Raw genomic sequence first — 22,191 nt, forward strand, 5'->3', positions numbered from 1 at the left:
GAAAGAAAGTGAAAACCCGCGAGGGCGCTTTCCATAGAATAAGAAGAAAATCGGGTACAGAAGAGGGGCATTTGAAGAAATGGGGTTATAGGTCAAGTCTTGCAACCTCTTTTCCGTTAATCATCGGCCTTCGGTATCTTGTTAAGTACACTTCGTCAGGGAAAGAACTTCATGCGTCAGGGTTAGACTTGCCTTGTAAGTTGATTTTAATTTCATGCAATTTAAATTTTCTGTCATCAACCTCTGGTTCCTTGATCTAAGTTGATTTTAATTTCCTGCATTTACATTTCCACCATCAACCTCTGGTTCCTTGATCTAAGTTGATTTTAATTTCATGCAATTTAAATTTTTTGTCATCAACCTCTGGTTCCTTGATCTAAGTTGATTTTAATTTCCTGCATTTACATTTCCACCATCAACCTCTGGTTCCTTGATCTAAGTTGATTTTAATTTCATGCAATTTAAATTTTCTGTCATCAACCTCTGGTTCCTTGATCTAAGTTGATTTTAATTTCTTGCAATTCACATTTCCACCATCAACCTCTGGTTCCTTGATCTAAGTTGATTTTAATTTCCTGTAATTTACATTTTCTGTCATCAATGTAACACCCCAAAGTTCGGTAGTGCGTTATACTGCTCCGGTGACCAGTGTTGTCCGGACAGCTAGGATGCCTAGAACTACACTTTGACATGAGGGAGGAGACATAAAATAATGAAATACAAGAAAAGAAAATACAAGAAAAACAAAGGAAAAATAATAGCAAAGAAATGTGATCAAGTTAAGCGGCGGAAACCTAGCGATGGTGATCAGACCGAAGTCACGGCGTGGACCGTTGACTAGCCCTGGACTGCGGGGAACCCTGGAAAACATTTTTAGGACATAAATAGAACCTTATTGAAGAATAAATATCATTAGAAAGATCAAAGAAAAATTAAATAATTAGTACAAAGAAAAGTGAGAAATCGAAAAACAGACAAAACCCGGTAATACCGAAAAATCAGGAATGCCACCCGAACAGGGGCATTATGGTCATTTGACATCCCGAAGTGTCTTTTGACCTAAATGTCCATTAAAAATAAATAATATTACACTTAGAAAATAAAATAAAAAATTAATTTGGTGGTACCTAAAGTAAATAGCTAAAATCAAGGGTTTAATGTGGGATTAAATGAAAGTTTAGCTTAAAATATGATTAAAATTGTGAGTGGACCACTAATGCATAAAATAAAAATATAATAGGGCAGCTGTAACTCCACTAAATCAGCTGAACTTCATCTTCCTCAAAGTGATCTCAACATTGCCGTGAATGAAGGTGAGAGGAAAAACCATGGCCATTTCTCATGCAAGCTCTCTTAACTCTCCATTTTCAACTCCAATCTCTTAAGTTCCTTCATGAAACTTTGTCTACTCATCACAAGGAAGAGTTTGATACTAAATTTGAGAAGTTTAAGCAAGGTTTAACAAACTCCAAGCATAAGGTAAGTTCATAATTTTGAAGATAGCTTTGTTAAGTTTTGTGTGCATGTTATGGGTGTTGGTTTTGTGAAGGAAATTTTGAAGTTAAATAGTTATTGAGATAGCCATTTTTGGACAGCCATGGGGTCACACATTTGATGATTTATTATGCATATAATTGATGAGAAATAATGTTGATCATGGTAAATTAATAACCTAGTGAATTATTTCATGTTTATATGGTGATTTATGCACTTGGATGGGAATTGGTAACTTGGACAGCACTTTGATGTTGAAGGACAAATTTGGGCAGCCTTGGGGACACTTGAATAAATGTGTATATTCATGGGAGTGTTGGCAGAATTGTGGCATTAAGGAATGAAGGATATGTGTATGAAATTATTGTGTAAAGTGTATGTGAGAATTAGTGGTGTTTAGGTGTGTATGTAATGGTATTGAGATATTGTAAATGTGAATTATATTTGGTGTGTTGAGGGTAATGTTAATCTGCCCAAAATAATGTTAATGTAAAGTAGATTATACTGTGGTTAATGTACCAAAACAGATTGGTAGGGATGTGAACCAAATTGCAAGGTATATGTGTGTTTGAAGTGGGGTGTGAAATGCATATTGAGGGCAGTGTACATTTTAGCCCATAACCTGAAATGTGTAACCTCAATTGGTATGAGACCAATTTGAGGTGAAACTAGGCACAAAATGTGCCAACTTTCATTGAGAAACCATACCAAAATTATGCTTGCAAGTTGATGTGAAAAATGACCAATTCGGATTAGGTACACTTGAGACCTAAAAACTGACCATTTGGGCAGCAGTGAGTATTTAGGCCATAACTCACTCAAACCAGGTCCAATTGACCTGAAATTTTAACCATGAATAGTTAAGACCCATACCTACAAGTCTTATGAAGACACCAAAACCCAGAAATGACCATAAGCAAGTCAAACAACTTGCACAAATTCGGGTCCAAAAACTGGCCGAACCAGAATTGACCAATTTGACCTAAAATTGACCTAAAATGGTACCACTTGACCAGCAATAGTGTAATGACCATAACTTGGTCTACTTAACTCGGATTGACCTGAAATTTTGCACCGCGTGCAATAAGACCTAGATCTACAAGTTTGTAGTTTCGACCGAGACCCGAAAACCGAGGGAACTAGATCGTCCGGTTAGGTCAAACCAGTATCCCGAAATCCAGCAAGTCGCATTAAAATGCACTAAACAAGGAAATGACTTTGGTAAAACATACCGAACCTAAAACCCTATCGAATATGACATATTAATGACACTAAGACCTAATTTACCTAAAACGCAATGAGGGTCGGTATATTAGGTGATTAAGTAAATAATTGAGTTCAGTGCATTATTTACCAAACACTATCGATAGAGACAATTTAATTTGGTACTGAAACACTTCGGATTGTGTTTCTCAGTTAACAAGGACTCAGCAAAAGGGAAAGAAATACTGAGTCAGGACCAGGAGACAAATATCAGAGGTTTGTGCACAACAACTGTTTCTTTTGAATTATTTTCAATGGAAATAAATATTGACTATTTGCATATCATTGTTTTAAATTGTGGAAATGTGTTTGGTGGACACTTATTGATTGAAAAACATTGTGAATGGTTTGAAACTGTGAAAAATTGTTTGAATGGTATTTGATGGATACTTATTGATTGAAAAGCACTGTAAATGGTTTTTGTGGAAATTGAAGTGAATTACGAATTGTGTTGCCATTTTGTGAATGAAATTATAACTTTGGAAATTTATTGGATTCTTATGGATCATTTGAATAAAATGTTTGGAATTGTTTTGACTCACAATTGGCATGACACTGATAATATGTTCCTCCTCCATTAATGGGGTGAGTGTGATTATTCCTCCCTCTTTGACTTATTAGTCCAGGGTGAGTATGATTATGTTCCTCCTCTTTGACTTCCCACCGAGGTGAGTATGGATGAGTTCTCATTAGATAGCTAGCTTCCTCCCTCATTGATTTCGATTATTGGGGTGAGTATGTCTTGTCGTGGTGTACAACACGGCATATATGGAAAAATTTGTGTCATGACCTAAATTGTGTTATTGATTGGCAACATTGTATTGTTCAATTATTTGATCGAATTGTGTTATTGATTTGCAAAACGATATTATTCAATTATTTGATCGAATTGTGTTATTGATTTGCAAAACGATATTATTCAATTATTTGATCGAATTGTGTTATTGATTTGCAAAATGATATTATTCAATTATTTGATCGAATTGTGTTATTGATTTGCAAAACGATATTATTCAATTATTTGATCGAATTGTGTTATTGATTTGCAAAACGATATTATTCAGTTATTTGATCAATTGTGTTATTGATTTGCAAAAAGGTATTATTCAGTTATTTGATCAAATTGTGCATGAATTGGCAATACGGTATTCTTAAACTATTTGACTAAATTGTGTTATTATGAATTTTGATAATTTGTGAATTGGAGTTTAAATTCCTTATGACATTCATTGTCTTGAATTTAACTATGGTTTTAAGTATCCACTAATGATATGATTTATGAATTGTGATTTAAAATTGTATTTGGTTAATGTTGTGCACCACTGAGACATTGTCTCAGCGATAGCTTTATTCTTTATCACGGTAGAGAGATAGACAGGCGTGAGACTAGGTCGCTAGTACCCACTTGTGAGAGATTTTGGGTATAGTGTGTATACCACATGTGGCATTTTGTACTGTAATGTATATTCACTGTATGTATATTTTGTTCTTGATTTTGAGCAGTTGTAAATTTAAGTTGTACAGTAAAGTTGTAAAATAATTATGAGTTATTTGGCTTGTAAAAATTGTGTTATATTTTTGTATCTTAGTCTTTGAAAATCACTGTGGATTTGACTTGAGAAATGTGTTGTGTTGATAAAAATGTTGGAGTTGAGATTTGAAAATATATTGAAGTGCTTTTTACAGGTTTTCTGAAGAACTGTTTTGTCCAAAATACAAATGGCACCTTGCCAAAATTTTTACAGATACTCCAAATAAATCAAATGAGTTAGTTGTTTCACTTCAGTTCACCAAAGTCTTTCACACCTGTAAATAGTGCTCACCACTGTAAAAGAAGTAAGAAAAGTTTTTAAAATCTCTTGTAGTGTATTTACTGGATTATCAGTAGACGGAGTTGGTAATTCATTAGGTATACTACGGGATCATGTTATGCCTTACAGAGGGGTAGGGTGTGACAATCAACCTCTGGTTCCCTGATCTAAGTTGATTTTAATTTCATGCAATTTAAATTTTCTGTCATCAACCTCTGGTTCCTTGATCTAAGTTTATTTTAATTTCTTGCAATTCACATTTCCACCATCAACCTCTGGTTCCTTGATCTAAGTTGATTTTAATTTCCTGCAATTTACATTTCTGCCATCAACCTCTGGTTCCTTGATCTAAGTTGATTTTAATTTCTTGCAATTCACATTTCCACCATCAACCTCTGGTTCCTTGATCTAAGTTGATTTTAATTTCCTGTAATTTACATTTTCTGTCATCAACCTCTGGTTCCCTGATCTAAGTTGATTTTAATTTCATGCAATTTAAATTTTCTGTCATCAACCTCTGGTTCCTTGATCTAAGTTGATTTTAATTTCTTGCAATTCACATTTCCACCATCAACCTCTGGTTCCTTGATCTAAGTTGATTTTAATTTCCTGCAATTTACATTTCTGCTATCTACCTCTGGTTCCTTGATCTAAGTTGATTTTAATTTCACGCAATTTAAGTTTCCTGCTATCAACCTCTGGTTCCTTGATCTAAGTTGATTTTAATTTCATGCAATCTACATTATCTGGTTTTAATTTCATGCAATTTACATTTCTGCTATCAACCTCTGGTTCCTTGATCTAAGTTGATTTTAATTTCACGCAATTTAAGTTTTCTGCTATCAACCTCTGGTTCCTTGATCTAAGTTGATTTTAATTTCATGCAATCTACATTATCTGGTTTTAATTTCATGCAATTTACATTTCCTGCTATCAACCTCTGGTTCCTTGATCTAAGTTGATTTTAATTTCATGCAATTTACATTCCTGCTATCAACCTCTGGTTCCTTGATCTAAGTTGATTTTAATTTTCTGGTACTTCAACTTCTGTTAACAATTTCTAGGTCATTAGTTCCCTAGTTTCAAACACTTAATTGTCCAAAATATGAGTCTGAATCTTTACATAATTCCTACACGGAAATTTCTTTCCTTTAATAGAAATTATGTAAAGAGGGGCAGCTGTCGACACCATATTTTGGCCGATCCCCAAAATCAACAAGACTTTGAAACCGATCCCCAGCACTAGGTCTCCCTGGGCCAGCCAATGACATTTCCGACTTCTCTTCATTTTTCTTTACCAGATGACCATATTTCCGAACTCTCCTTAAAAGGAATTGAATCAATGCTAAGTCCTAACCTTCGTTAAAGCCCTGCCGATCTCTCAACTCATTTACCGATCTCTGTATATCCTCGATCTCTGTTGATAAATGAAGTGAACTAGCATTAGATCTTTTATACCGCTTTAGTGCCGATCTCCTTTCTAAGATTAAGAGCTAAGGTTTTGGGTCGGTTTAATGAGGGTTCCGATCTTAAGTTTTCAAGTTAAATTTTCAATTTTAATCAAGTCCCGTTCAGCATTTCTTCCCCACCGATCTCATGCTTATTGTGCTTTCCGATCTCTTATACTTAGATTAATAATTGCATTTAGTTCTTGTTTCTCTATGCTCATACAATCAAATACTCAGACAAACAATGGTTTAAAATTTTCCGATCACAACCCTTCATTGAACAAAGAGGCATTCCATTTCATTTCATAATTTGTACAAGTTATTCGGCTGGGGGATCACCCCCAGCCTGATTTACATTCTGCTCACTCTCTCTCTCACCTTCGGCTTCCTCCCCACTGTCCTCATCGTCGCCCTCAGGAGCCAGGTCGGCCATCCAGGAGAAGTCCTCTTCAGGGTAGCGCTTCTGGAGTTCGGCCAAGAGGTCCTTGTGAGCATTCACATAGGCTCCGGCTATCCCTGTCACCATCTCTTCATCCTTCTCTTTAAGCTCCTCATCCTTCGCCTTAAGCTCCTCGTCTTTCTCCTTAAGCTCCTCGATGAGTTGGGCGACCTGAGCAGCTTCGTTGGCGTGAAGCGCCTGGACTTCCCCAAGAGCTCGGTCCCTCACCAAAAATCGATTCTGCTCGCCACTGTCTTCATGGAACTTCGCCGTCCCTCGACTTGAGATATATAATCCCGAGCGGATGAGAGTTGGGATCGGAGGGAAGCCAATTCCTGATTTTTCTTCCCGATCTCCTTACCCAGACGCTGGACCTTTTCCCAAACCATGGTCTGATTCACCAGGCACTCCACATTCAGACTCATGGAGTGAGTCAAGATGTCATCAAGGCTGCTCGAGGATAGCCTGTCCCGATCCTCCCGAAGAAAGATGGAAGACCCCAAGACTTGGGCAAAACCGGGGTTATCCCGTACAGTCCGGTTATTCTTCAAAGACTCCATTAACTTCTGGGCGCCACGAGAGGAGGTCCTCCCAGAAGATTGAGAAGGCCCCCTTTCCGTGCTTGGGACAACTGAAAGAGTCGGAGGCTGCTCTTCCGTTCTAGGAGGAGATCGGACAGCTTCTGAGGTCGGCGGACCCGAAGGTTGAGGCGGGTCTCTTTGTATCTCCCCAGGCTCATGACCGGGTGTTTGAAGTCGTTCCGAACGCTTCATCTCCTTTATCTTCCGGGAGATCTCTCTTTCCTTCTTCCGCTTCCTAGAACCCTCACCACCCGCCATACCTGCACAAAGAAAAGGTTAGTGAGATCGCTAAGGTCGTGAGAACCGAGATATAGAAAATACCAATGCCGAGGTCAGAGAGCGGAAGTTCGCGGTCTTGGCCAGTGAGCAATTGAATAGTCCAATGGTGCAGCTCGGCAGTCACCGCATCCAAACAAGAATACTTTTGAGTGGCGGCCTGACTCTTCAGATCCATCACTATTAAACTTTCCTCCTGACTCAGGGTAATGTGCTTCGGAAGCAAGGGCCCCTGGTACCACCAGCTACGAGGGAAGTCCTCAAAGCAGCTCGGATCTTTGCTCCTCAGAATGAAGAAACGGTTCTTCCAATTCTTAAGGGATGAGGGCAAATCGGAAAAGAGCCCGCAATTAGGCTTCGCCTGAAAGAACCAGTGTTCGTCATCCTTTCGGCGAGTTAGTCTGTGCAGCTCGGCGAACACCTTAGCCGTAGGACTGATTCCCTTAGCACGGCATAGACCTCGGAAGGCTACCAAGATCCGCCACGAGTTGGGGTGAATTTGAACAATGCATGCTCGGTGAAGTTTTAAGACCTCCTTGTAGAAATCGTCTAGAGGGAACCTCAGACCGGCCTTTAACTGTTCCTCGTACACCATAACCATGTCATTCTCTTCAAAGGAGTGATCGACACGAAGATCGCCGTGGCACTTGATTAGCTCGTACGAATCAGGCCGAATATTATATTCTTGGCTGAACGATTGCAGATCGGATTCTCGAAGAACCGACGGTAGCTCGTCTATAGGGAGAGTCTCTCTCCCAAGAAGGTGCGAGCCTCGATGGTATGACCGCCCCCGAGTTGGAGCGGAGGCCCTGGGAGGTTCTTGTTGAACGCTTGGCCCGACTGCCTCTTCTTCATCAGACGATGACCACGAGAACTGAATCGAAAGAGGGCTCGCCGCTCTCTGACCTTCGGCACCGTTCATTTTCAAAAGAAACAAGGAATTTAAATTAAAAAGAGGATCAAAGCCCTTACCGGAGTCTGATCGGCGTCGGAAGAACTTGAGAAAACGAGAGAACTTTGAAGTTGTGAGCAGGGGATTGAAAATGGAATGAGAGAACAACTGGCTAACCCTCCCACCCCTATTTATACTAGTCCGAGCATTTAATGCTCGCGAGGTTCTAGGCAGCGCATCGATTGGTGGAACTCGACAGCTGTTCTGACACTTCTCTCAAATATCCGAATGTTCAGGGATGGGTTAATTGGAGATCGGCATAATAAGTTAAATATTTTGAATAAAGGATCAGTTGAGTATCATTCAGGTAAAGAACCAGATCGGATAACCACATTAGAGATCGGAAAAATAGTCAATAAGATGATAACCGATAAAATAAAGTCTTTATTTTCAAAAGATCGGATTACATCATTTGGGCGATCTCTAGGGATCGGATTACACTAACATTGGATCACATCATTTCTGTGATCTCTAGAGATCGGATTGCATTGAAAATAAAATACATCATTTGGGCGATCTCTAGGGATCGGACTACAATAAAGGTCTAACTACATCATTTGGGCGATCTCTAGAGATCTGATTACATTTTAGGATTACATCATTTGGGCGATCTCTAGAGACCGGTGGAACATCCTATCTAAAAGGCCTATGTCAAAGCCTAGTCTTGTGGCTGAATCAAAAGATGTGTTTGACCAAGAGACCGGCTGTTGGCATTGGATAGATGTGCAGCTCAGATGGGGTGACTATGACTCCCATGAAGATGAGAGACATCGTCACCGATGTTACCACCCGAAACCGACCCGCTGTCGGAACACCCAATGTGTAGGAAAACCGCTGTCGGAACACTCAATGTGATGAGAAACCGAATGAACTCAGTTGAGCGACTCGAGATCGCTACAACCAAGGTCCGCAATACAGATCGGTCAAATCCAGTCCTCTCACCATCGTCAGTTAAGGTCATTCGATCACCGGGATAGTAAATTTTCAGTCGGTGAGTGAAGAAGTCCATCGGAAAAAGATCAAAGCCACAGTTATAGCCAGAACTTCCACCGGAGCAGCTAGAACAGGGAAAGTAAGAAAGGAAGAGAGGAAAATCAGATGAAGGAAATGTCTCCGTCGACAGGTATATATAGGGAAAATGAGCATTTATTCTTTGAAGCGAAAAGCGAACGCCGGGAATCGAGGACAATTAATACTTTGACCGCGGACCTGAAGAAGGGAAAAGATCGGAATAATAGATCGGAAGGTGGGAGACCAGCATGAAAGGTCGGAAAGAACATGTGAAGGAGATCAGAAAGAGGAGGGATCGGTAGGCAAAAAGAATAAGACAAATTCCAATAACCGTCGTCAGAATCAAAGCCGAGGTAGTTAAGGCGTTGCAGACGAGATCTCCACCGCCGCTTCGCCTAAGAATCGCCCGCAATGTCGACAGTGCCGTGGTATGTCATGACATCCTGACATCCCAATCTCCACCGTTGATCCCACTTGTAAGGACAAACCCGGAACCCTTAGATCAAGAGAGAATACGACAATACCAGCGTCTTTCGCTCTTAGCCCTCGGATCGTTCCGGACAAGGAAATTTGGGACCATCAGATGGAAAGAAGAAAAGGACAAATATTATGAAGAGTGATCTCAACCATTCATTTTGATTCTCTTTAATTCCTGAACCTCCGATCATGTCTTTCGGAATCTCGACCCTCCATCTCCCTCAAATAAATCCTGACCCTTCACGAAGAGCACCCGATTCCTATAAATACCGCATAAAAAGCTCAAGGGACGGGCAAGAAAAATAGACAAGAGGCTGTTATTATAGCAGAGGAACTCTGGAATTTCATTTAGTTTACTACTCTGCTACTTAGAAGTGTTAATCAAAAAGACTTTTGAAACAAGTTTTCTGAAGTGTTTTTCTTGAAAAGATTCTGAATACTGGAACTCTACATTTCCAGTTTGTTCATTATCTGGTCACACTCTCACTTTCTGCCTTTTATCATTTCTGTCCAAGCTCAACTTCATTCCATTCGGTTCTTTTCATCTTGATCTGATCGCATTTTAGCTAATCACCCTCCAGTTCACGAGGAACACCACCCCTCAGGCCAATCAATCCTTGCCTTATCACTATTTAGCATCCCATAGTTATTTTAGTAGCTTTGGCTCCTCACAGGTAAGAGCTCATACTACTGTTTTATTAAATGCTTACTTTTACTTTCTGCATTTTCTTTGTTCTTCTCACATCTGTGACTTTTTACTTTTGCACAAACGATCCCCAAAGAATGTTACTGTAAGAGCTCATATCACTGTTTTATCGAGTGTCTACATTTACTTTCTGCATTTTCTTTGTTCTTCTCACATCTGTGACTTTCTACGTTTGCACAAACAATCCCCAAAGAATGACACTCTCAAATCATCTATTTAGTGATTAGTTCATTTTTATTAATCTTCATTTTTTTTTAAAGCAAATTTTCTAACTCCTAGTAGTATGTAAGTGGTTGGGTAAACGTAGGTAACTGCAACTTAGGGGTCTCTTTTTAAAAGAGAGAACATGAATAACACGTCAGGAAGATAGCCAAACTATTAGGCTGACGTAAACAGCAATTCGGCAAGATGTCATAAAGCGAAATAGAACCAAAGTAAACATAACAGAATAGATCGGATGTTAATAGATATTGGTAAAATGACTACATGAAAAGGTCAGTGAATCAAGTCTAGTGTTCCCCGTTCAGCCACAGGGTATCCAGAAACCTTATCCCCAGCATTTTTGAATGCCAGAATTCTTAGTTTTAGGTTCTTAGGACCCGTAGCTGTGGTTAAATTTTTAAAGGTCGGAAAAGTCTTTGTCCGAGTCCCGTCAAAATAGAAGAGGTCGGAAGAGTCCTTATCCTATCCTTGCCTAAAAGTTTTAAATCAACTCTTAAAGGAGATCGGAGGAGGGTTCTTATCCGGTCTCCCTTCAAAATTTTGATAAACATTAAATAGGGATCGGAGGAGAGTTCTTATCCGGTCTCAACTCAAAACATTAATAAATAACTCTAAAAGAGATCGGAGGAGGGTTCTTATCTGGTCTCCCTTCAAAATTTTAATAAACATTAAATAGGGATCGGAGGAGAGTTCTTATCCGGTCTCAACTCAAAACATTAATAAATAACTCTAAAAGAGATCGGAGGAGGGTTCTTATCCGGTCTCCCCTCAAAATTTTAATAAATAACTTAAAAGAGATCGGAGGAGAGTTCTTATCCGATTCTCACACCCGTTCACTGAGGTTGTCTCATTTACTTATGTATCTGGGTAATCCAAATTTAGTGAAAAATCAAATATTCCTTCTACCAAAAGGATTAACATTGCCGCCTAAGCCCTCCTAACTAATTTATAAAGGACGCAGAATTAAATCTACTTACCCTTATTAAGGGACGAGGTGGGGTGCCTAACACCTTCCCCACCCTTTTACGGATCCCGAACTTAGAATCTCTGTTTTGAAGTGGTTTCATTTTTAATTTAACTTCTCAAATGGTTTTCTTTAGTTTCCCTCAAAACTAAGGTGGCGACTCCTCACTTTTTCCCACTTCGGTGAGTGATCGTCCAGGCGACCGCAAAATCTATTGCGACAGTGTTAAGCATAAACCCTTAATGAAATACATAATAAATATATTTATTATAATAAGAGTTTATTTATAATAGATATTTAAACCAAAATATATTTATTACAAGTCTATTCGCAATAAAAATTGAAACATTTAGGTTGGTTGCTCATTTTATCCAAAATTTTAAAATTTGAAAAATTTAAACAAAACTTTCAATATTGAAGAAATTTTATTCAAATCCCACAAAGCCAATTTGGCAATTTTAACTATTGCCACATTGGATGTCAAGTAGTTTGACAAGTCATAATTTTTAATTTTTTTTACTTGATTCATCTCTCTGTAGCCCTCTCTCTCTCTCTCCCTCACACACTCTCTTTCTTTCTCTCTCTCTAGCTTTGTCGTTTCAAGACTAATAGAAAAAGACCAAAAGAAACAAAAGAGAACACACTTTCTTTCTCTCTTTCTCTCTAGCTTTGTCGTTTCAAGACTAATAGAAAAAGACCAAAAGAAACGAGAGAGAGAGAGAGAGAGAGAGAGAGAGAGAGAGAGAGAGAGAGAGAGAGAGACCATTAGCTTCATAAATCATAACATGGGTCAAAATTTCAAGGCCTTCACTCCTGTTTAATGCAACTTATGTTAGCATCTGCGAGGGCAAAATTTAAAATACTATTTACTTGCACTTCAAGAAGTTCATGTATGTATTCATAAAAAAAAAAGTTCATGTATAAATACTATGAATCCAGAGAAAAAAAATAAGAAAATGGGAAAATGATTTGTACGTACAAGGAAAATCTGCGCTCTGCTTTGCTTGCTGGGCTTTATAATTTGCTGTGCACAAAACCTGGCATGGGCATAGACCTATAATTCTTCTAGAACTAGGTTTTAGGTAGGATTTGGCTGTAATTTTGATATACATAGCTACCTACATTCAATAGAAAGTCTCATGCGTGGTTAATTGTTTATTTATTTCGTTATCTTATTTATTTTTGTGCATCATTTAAAGGACTTAGCTAGTTGTTAATTAGCTAGTTGTTAATTAACTCAAGTCTTCTATTATTTCTTTAAAGCTCTTTTAAAATTATACATAAATGAAGGAATGCAGATCCTGTCATTAATTCAGAGAGAGAGAGAGAGAGGAATTTAATAAGAGATCATTAACTTCATAAATTATAACATGGGTTACCATTCTCTCTGCAATCAATAGAAGGTTAAGAGAGGCCTTTAGTCGCTTAAAGAAGATGAAAAGCTCATTAGATACATCATCACCCATGGTTATGGTTGTTGGAGTGAAGTCCCAGAGATAGCTAGTTTGGTTTCCTCCTCTGTTTCTCTCTTTCTTTCTTTTAACCCTTTTTTACTTTTTGTTAATTTTAAGTATTTAATATATTAGCTCAAAAAAATATATTTGATTTATTAGACTTCTTCCTTTTCTTGATGGGTATACACATTTTACTATTCTAGAATTTTTATTTAGTGCGTGAGAAAGAGATGAATCAAATAAATAAAAAAAAAAAAGTCAAAATACCCAAATTAGCTTGTGGAATTTGAATAAAATTTCTTCAAATTTGAAAATTATTATTAAATTATCCAAATTTTAAAAGTTTGCATAAAATGAGCAACTAAAATAATGGTTTGGATTTTTATAGCCAATAGGCCTTTCTTATATATAATAAATGTAAAATATATTTACTTTTAAAATGTAAAATTTAAATCAATGAACTATTTTATTAATAAAATAAAACCTTAAAGACTATATTATAATTTATCATTAAATTTTCAAAATTTAATTTAGTCATTTGGCTAAAATTGCACATAATGGAAAAGGTTCGACTTTATTGTCCACAATAAAATGTTTGGCTATAAATGTGAATTTGTGCAGACATTTGGATTTTTTCATCCAATAGTCTTGTAAGAAAAATAACTTTGGAGACTTAAAGAAGAACCATAATTTATAAGGATTACTTTAAGTCCTAAAAATAAAGTATGAACTTAATTTAAAGTTTTAAGAGTTATAGGGATTGATATGAGATTTTAATCCATAAAAGGGATTAACTTGCAATGAACAATCATAAAGCGTTAATTTGATAATTACTAGAAGTAAACCCACACACATATGTACATACGGAAAAATGAGATGTAAGGAAAACAATATGATTAAGACAAATTGGAAGGAATTCTCTTCATTCATATTCTCTCTTTGTCTAATAAGAGCTACTACTCAAACCCTATATATTGTCTTCCCTCCCTAAGAAGAGTCTTAGAGATTTTTTCACAAAATATTTTGTGTCTGATTTTTATTAGAGGCCGAATATTTGGACATCTTATGATTTGCGATAACTTAATCTAGAAGATTTTGTTATCCTAGTCAAAAAATTGCTAGAAATGTTCTAAAGAAATATGTTTTGAACAAGATTTCTTACCCTTCCCATGCTATTTTCGATTTAAACAGTATGCTTATTGTAAAATTCATCCACACAAATCACTACAAGAAATTAAAAAAATAGCGACAAAAATTACCGACTACATTTACTTCTATTTCGTAGGTAATTAAGATTACCAACGAATTATCGACGAAATTTTTTTCGTCCACAAATTTATGCGTAGGTGATTTTTACCGACGAAATATAATTCGTAGCTAATTTTACCGACGAAAAGGCGTTCGTAGGTAATTATGCCGACAAAAATTTTGTAGCGAAATTGAGATTTTTTCGTAGGTAATTTCGTGGAGGTTGTAGGCTTAAAAATGAATTACCAACTATTTTACAGACGAAAGTTTTTGTCCCCAATTACCGACAAAAGAAATATGGTAGGTAAAATGAATTTAGAAATCTAAGAATTACCAACCAATTTTTTGGTCGGTAATAATTTTTAAAAAATTTTACCTACCATTTTATTTCATAGGTAAATTTTTTAATATTTTTTAAAAATATTTACCTACTACTTTATTTCGTTGGTAAGTTTTTAATATTTTTTTAAAAATATTTGCCTACCAAATAGTTTTCGTAGGTAATTTTTTTTTAATAATTTTGATAATTTTTAACTACCACATTGTTTCGTCGGTAAAATTTTTTAAAACTAATTTTGCGCATTAAATTTTAATTATTAATGGCTTAAAAAATTTTAATTATTAATGGCTTAAAAATAAATAATGCATAACAAATGCAAATAATAATAATAATAATAATAATAATAATAATAATAATAATAATAATAATAATAATAAAATCCAATAATAATATTAATAATAATACTCCATACATGTTAAAGTTAAGATACAAAACCATCAATCCTGATCTGGTGGAGGTGGAGGTGAAGTTGGAGGTAGAGGTAATGGTAAGCCTCTGACTAATCTCATCATCTCCTCCATCATTGTTTTTCTCATGTCTTCCAAACGTGTCTCAAATTGCTCTGTAATAGCTTGTTTCTCTGCTTGCCTTTGTTGCCTCTCTTCTTCAAGTTGCTTCTTCAAATGTTCTACTTCTTGTTGTAAAACAGTAGATTGAGGATCATGTGATGAGGACCCCCTAGAAGAAGATGCTCGATGTGAATGGTAAATGACAGATGATTGTGATCCAAGCCCATACACCATCCGTCTCTTCTGGCTAGCCTCAACAACATCCAAATAAATTTGATTCTCATCGATGGTGTCAGATGTAGTTTGTTGGAGCTCTTCCCTTCTAGCCACTATCGCTTCCTGTATGTAAAAAATAGAAAAATTTGTATTAATTTATGATATGATATAATAGAAAAATTAATTTATTTGAAATAAATAATTAAGCACCTACATTTATTTGCCTCGACTTTTCATCCACAAATTTTTCTTTGTCATGATTGCGAGTATGAGTTTGAACAAACAACTCATACCAGTTGGGCCTTCGACCCAAATCTTTCTCCTGTGACATATAAATAAATAGTTATCAGAAATAAACTATACTAAATCTAAACAATTTATTTTGAAAAAAAATGGACAGAGTTTCCCCTATATTTTTGACATTTTGTCCTGTCAGAAATCAACAAATATATAATAACTCAATCTCAGAACAATCCAAATAATTATTGAATGACAATTCCATCAACAATAATCATATTTGCTTATTATATAATAATTAATGAACTAAATATGTATATAGGAAAATAAATTTAAATTTAGATGAAAATTAAATATATAATATCTAATTATGAAAAGCTCACCATTCTATCTGACCATTCTTGAAATGATATAGATCCACCTGTGTGGGTGGATGGCCCTAGGCCATCTACAGCACCACGACGGTTTCTCGAATTAGTCTCAGATCATCGAATGACAGAAGGGTCCTCCCAATGCTGCTCAAATCGAGCCCATACTTCTTCACTAACATATTGGGGCTTTTTTCTCTTTGCCTTGAAATAAGATATCATGTCCTTGTACCTTTCAGCAGCCTTTGCTTGCCAACAAACCTTTACCCCTAGTTCCTCAGCAGTAGTCCAGTAATATTTTTTCTACGATATAAAATAATACAAATATTTAATGATTTCTATATTTCAAAATATGGAAAATAATAAAAAAAAAACTTAAATAGATGTTACCTTGAATTCCTCCCAGTAAAAGTCCTTGGTTTCTTTTGGAACAGTCTTCCACATGACACCTGCAGGGTGTATCCGCTGCTTGAAGGAGTTCATGATCACTCGAGCTGCTGCAGATCCGACAGAAAACCTAGACATGAAAATAAGGTATAGGAAGTTAACACATGTATCAATTTATTTTATAAACCAAGTAGAATTTAGTTATTTAACTCACTTGTTTCCTTCTCGAACTCTAAGGCGGATTCACCCTACTGAATCAATCTCCAATTCTGGTTCAGGATGAGAACCTTGTGAACTATCAGGTAAAGTCTCTTGGCCATCTATAGGTGTATCCTCTTGGCCAACCACATGTGTGTCAGCTTGGACTGACTGTTGTGAATGAGGTGTCAAAGGCTCACCTTCCTCACTAGTAAATGGTGTTTGGGAAACAACAATAGTATGTCTACCTCGCGCCATATCTGTATAATGCATAAACATGAGAAGAAATGTTAATTTGAAAGAAAAAAAAAACTCTTTTCCATCGAAAATCAGGTAAGTGTCCCCTGAAATTTGAATTTCCTCAAATTTCAACAACACAACCTGCAATAAAAAAGCATTGCCATATTGGCCTTCACAACTATTATATGCATCTCCTTTATACAAATTCACTGTTCATAGGAAATAAAATAATAACATAATTAAGAATGCTACAATATACAAATTAGTTAATCAAAATGCATTGCCAAAATAGTATGACAAATATTAACTACATCAATAATTTATATATATATTACAATAGAATTTATTCACTATCACTATCATCGTCATTTACGTGAATTTCATCTTCATCTTCTTCTTCACTTTCTGATGATGAAAATAAAACTTCTTCGTCTGTTTGTTCCTCTTCTTCAACAGATGCAAGCTCTAGTGGTTCACCACTTAGATCATCTAAGGGTCCAATCTGTTCATCTGCAACTTCTGTATCAATTTGCAACACTTGTACTGCCTCATTTTGGAATGCTTGGTCAACTATTGGCTCTGTTACATTTATTTGAGGCATGACGACCATGGCCCTAGGCTTCACTTTACACACTGCATACCAGTCAGCCTTGTCTCGTCTCAAACTCGGATAAGGGATGTAAGCCCCTTGTTCTGCTTGTGAAGCAAGTATGAATGGTTCATATTTATTCAATCTTTTTTCTGTGATTGATGTCCACCAAGTTGTAGTGTTTGTGGACCTTAATACCCACATTTGGAGTTATATCAAACCATTCACACTTGAAGAGAACAACTCTCTTTATTGGTAATGCAGGGTACTCTAGTTGAATTACCTCTTTCAAGAGACTGTAATAATCATTAGTGGTGTCACCATATGTTGATCCCCTAATGCAAACTCCACTATTCATCGTGGATCGATTGACGCCATGATTGACTGTGTGAAATCTATATCCATTTATGAAATACACAGGATATGATATCACACTTTTCAATGGTCCCTCTGCTAAATCCTGAATGAATTTATTGTCAATGTTTGCACTCCTTGCCTGATAAGTTGAAGAGAATTTAAAACCTTGTTGTCATAAATAATGTTACTAATTATATTTAAACGATTGAATGGTTTATATAAATCTAGACTTACATGAGATTTGAACCAATCTGAAAATCTTTGTTCTATTAATTCATTAACTTCTGCATCACTGATATTATGTGACGTGCATTGCGATTCGATGCAGGAACATCCTACACATAAATATATTGGGTGATTATCAGTGGAAAAGGCAAATTCACAAATGACTTTCAAGATATTTAACTTATATGCTAGGTTTTTTATAAACTTACTTCAAATATATGTCAATTTTAGGGCAATTTAGAAGGACATATATATGGGCAGCCTTATATTCATCATCTCCTAACCATCTTGTTTTAGCTCTGCCATATGGTCGACCAGGATACTTGAATATTGATAAATTTTCTTCTATTTCATCATTGTCCCCACCATCATCATTACGGGGAACTTGTCGATCTCGCGTTATGACATGAGACTCAAAATAATGCGCACAAAAATTGGATGCCTCTTCAACTAAGTATGCATTACATATTGAACCTTCTACTTTTGCTTTGTTCTTTACATTTTTCTTCAGGTGTCCCAAAAATCTGAGAATATAAAACACCATATTCAAATGAGTTAGGGAAAGTTTATGATGAATTTTATAACATAAAAAGAAAAAAAACGATTCTCTATTACCTCTCAAAAGGATACATCCATCGATATTGTACTGGTCCTGCAATTTTTGCCTCATACGGCAGATGAATGGGAATATGTTCCATTGAGTCAAAGAATGCAGGAGGAAATATACGCTCTAACTTGCAAATAATAATAGGAATTTCTGCTTCCAGACGTTCCATATCTTGCACCTTAATATTTGTAGCAGTAAGATTTTTGAAAAACAAGCTCAACTCAGTCAATGCTTGCCAAACTATATTTGGAAGGAACTCACGAAATGCAATTGGTAATAATCTCTGCATAAACACATGACAATCGTGGCTCTTCATACCAAAAAGCTTGTACTTCTGCATGTTAACACACCTTCCCATGTTGGACACATAGCCGTCTGGAAACTTAAGTCTTTTCACCCATTCACATAATTTCTGCTTTTGCTGTTTATCAAGAGTATAGCAAGCCTTAGGGTATTTACCTGTTCGCACATCCTTCTCTAACTCTTTTCTACGACATAAATGTGTCATATCTTCTCTTGCTTTTGCATTATCCTTTGTTTTCCCTTCAATATTCATCACTGTGTTAAAAGTATTCTCAAAGATATTTTTCTTGATGTGCATGACATCTAAGTTATGTCGAATGAGATTGGAAGACCAATATGGTAAATCCCAAAATATGCTCCTTTTTCGCCAATAGTGTTTCTGGCTATGGTAGCATTGATGGCTTCACCATCACTATCCGTTACCCTCCTAAGTCCTAAATCCTCTATCTGCAAAAAAGTGTCTTCACTGCTTAGAATTGGAGGAGACTCATTTGTGCATGCTTTTCCTTTAAGGAAATTTACTCTGTTTCGTCTAAATGGATGGTTTTGTGGAAGAAACTTACGGTGACTATCAAACCAACTAATTTTCCCCCCGTGACTCAATGAAAATGCATCTGAATAATCCACACAATATGGACATGCTAATCTCCCAGCAGTGCTCCACCCGGACAACATTGAATAAGAAGGGAAATCACTAATTGTCCACATAAGAGCAGCATACATTTGGAAATTTTGCTTTTTAGATGCATCATATGTTTGCACCCCCACATGCCATAATTGAGTTAATTCAACAATTAATGGTTGCAAATAGACATCTAATCGATGCTTGGGATTCTGTGGCCCAGATACTATTATCGATAAAAATAAATATGGCTCCTTCATACACATACCGGGTGGTAAGTTATATGGGGTAATTATTACTGGCCAACACGAGTATTGCTGTCCTGATTGTCCAAATGGTTGAAATCCATCAGTACACAATCCCAGCCTGACATTCCGAATTTCAGCTGAAAACATTGGGTGGGTGCGATTAAAGTGTTTCCATGCCTCAGAATCAGACGGATGACACATGACATCATTTTCCATGTCATGCTCAGCATGCCACCGCATTTTTGCAGCTGTTGCCTCAGAAGCATAGAGTCTCTGAAGCCTTGGTGTCAAAGGAAAATAATACATCCTCTTCCATGCTACATTTGTCTTACTTGATCCCCTTCGAGGCTTGTATCTTGGCAGCCCACAAAATTTGCATTCAGTTAAAATATTATCATTTCCCTAATATATCATGCAACCAAGCTTGCAACAGTCAATTTTTTCCACAGGTAGACCCAATCCCCGTATAAGCTTCTTCGTCTTGTAAAAACTATCAACAAACTTATTTTCATCTGGTAAAACTTCCCTCACAAAATTCACAATCTGGTCATAGCATTTCTCGGACAAGTGATTTTCTGACTTAATATGCAACATTCGAGCTACGGCAGATAATTGTGAATGCCTCTCACAACTAGGCCACAATTCCTCTTCAGTTGCTTTTAGCATATCATAAAATTTTTTCGATTCTGGATTTGGCAGTTCTTCCATATTATCAACTTCATTATCTAGTGAAGGAACATCCGCCATAGCATTTTGAAAATGGGGACCAGCAACATCAAACACCATATTACGGTATGGGTTAGTGTCACCATGGAAATGTTCTTGCCTTGGAACATTGACCTCAATGGCATACGTTGAAGAACACAACGATTCACCATGTGCAGTCCATTTTAGATAGTTAGGTCTAAACCCCTTACTAACAAGATGAAATTTGACATCATCCGCAAGTAGGTACTTTCGATTTATGCACTTTGCACACGGACATCTTATTTTACTCCCGTCCATAAATTCTGGCTTACTGCAAGCAAAATTGATAAATGCTTCCAACCCACTAAGAAACTCTGGATTCAATAGTCCATTTGGAAGCTTCCTAGCATACATCCAACTCCTGGAGGTATCCATGTTCTAAAAAAAATATTTAAACAAGTTATAATGCAAACATTTATTTTAAATTTATTCCATGCAATCAAAGCAACAAATTCATGCCATGCTCAAACTATAAAAGAAAGAACACATAACATGAAAGGAAACATCTCAAGTATTCTTAAATGTGACACTCTTAAAAGAAACATTAGGAGAATTTCACAATAAGTAATTGACAAAAAAAAAGAAAAGAAAAACATTAAGTAATTTGTCCATTTATTACTAAATTAAAAATTAATTATTATATAAATATAATAATTAAAATTGGAAATGTGTACATATATAAAAATTCACGGTAAGTAATTGCCAATACCAACAAAACCAATTTCATCATGTAATGGTTGAATGTAATTGAATGTAATCTGTGGATGCTTGAAAAAAAGAGACCCTTTCTTGAATCAAGATACTTCGTTGTCTGTTTTCTTTCCTGGGTTCAAGTTTTCCCTTCGGCTTCCAGCCCACTGATATGAAAGTTCAAACAATTGAGCTAAACACTTAATCATGGATTATTCACTTATAAATATAATAAATTATATTAATTCAGTTTTTCTATTGATATAAATAAAAAAAAATCTTTTTTTTTAAATTTATATAGCTAATATATTGCTTTAATTTGTAGTTTATGTTCAATTCTATCTGCACCTATAAGAAGGTTGTAAACGAACATGGAATTACGCAACTGGACTCTTATTAATCACATGCATTTGTACTTTCATATACACGAATAAATAAGACAATACTATTAGGTCAGGCTCCATGTGGGTATAGAAAGGCAGAGGATTTACTGTTTTTTATTCGTGTTAACATTTATAAGATTTATGGAATTCAAAAAGTTAATTCAACCTCTTGGTAATATGCAGTTCAAAACCTCTTGATAATACGGGCCTGGCTACCGATTAATCTTTTGATGGAAATAACAACACATAATTCTAAGAGTTTTCATGTTAAACTTGATTCAGATTTGAGTAACATAAGAGTAAATGACCTGCTAAAAAACTGTCAATTATTATCAGAGCAGATTAAAAAAGGAGATTGTTAATTATATTGGGCCAGCAACCAACCTTTTGACTCTGTTAAGGTTAGTAACTTAATAAAAAGCTGTCAACATAAGCCACATTAGAAGTTTGTTTAGTGAGTATAAATCAAATTACGGTAGTAGTAGTAGCTAATAGGCATTCACCAAACCTGAAAATAAGTTAAAGAAAATTGAATGCATAGTAATTAAAAAAATAGGTCTGCAGCAAGATAAACTCACC

At 36.1% G+C, this 22,191-nt stretch overlaps 2 protein-coding genes across 2 annotated transcripts; both read right to left on the minus strand.

Annotated features, from left to right (window-relative positions):
• Positions 1–15,123: 15,123 nt before the first annotated feature.
• On the minus strand, positions 15,124–16,859 carry LOC131180115 (uncharacterized). The gene is made up of 5 exons (XM_058147733.1): positions 16,651–16,859; positions 16,407–16,533; positions 16,185–16,319; positions 15,626–15,733; positions 15,124–15,534 (listed from the first exon to the last, which is right to left on the minus strand). Exons 1-5 carry the CDS (start codon positions 16,857–16,859, stop codon positions 15,124–15,126), a joined length of 990 nt encoding a protein of 329 aa, XP_058003716.1.
• Positions 16,860–19,225: 2,366 nt separating this feature from the next.
• Positions 19,226–20,914, minus strand: LOC131180116 (uncharacterized). Its single transcript, XM_058147734.1, has 2 exons — positions 20,240–20,914; positions 19,226–20,194 (listed from the first exon to the last, which is right to left on the minus strand). The coding sequence occupies exons 1-2, from the start codon at positions 20,912–20,914 to the stop codon at positions 19,226–19,228; spliced, it is 1,644 nt and encodes a 547-aa protein (XP_058003717.1).
• Between the last annotated feature and the right edge of the window lie 1,277 nt (positions 20,915–22,191).

Source organism: Hevea brasiliensis, chromosome 5 (assembly GCF_030052815.1).
Source record: "Hevea brasiliensis isolate MT/VB/25A 57/8 chromosome 5, ASM3005281v1, whole genome shotgun sequence".
Taxonomy (NCBI): domain Eukaryota; kingdom Viridiplantae; phylum Streptophyta; class Magnoliopsida; order Malpighiales; family Euphorbiaceae; genus Hevea; species Hevea brasiliensis.

Coding starts and splice junctions, on each gene's coding strand:
- LOC131180116 (XM_058147734.1), bottom strand. CDS start 20,914: ATGGATACCTCCAGGAGTTGGATGTATGCTAGGAAGCTTCCAAATGGA. Junction 20,195..20,239: donor TACGGGGATTGGGTCTACCT/GTGGAAAAAATT, acceptor ATGATATATTAG/GGAAATGATAATATTTTAAC.
- LOC131180115 (XM_058147733.1), bottom strand. CDS start 16,859: ATGGCGCGAGGTAGACATACTATTGTTGTTTCCCAAACACCATTTACT. Junction 16,320..16,406: donor TTTACTGGGAGGAATTCAAG/GTAACATCTATT, acceptor TTTATATCGTAG/AAAAAATATTACTGGACTAC. Junction 15,734..16,184: donor CCCAATATGTTAGTGAAGAA/GTATGGGCTCGA, acceptor TATATGTCACAG/GAGAAAGATTTGGGTCGAAG.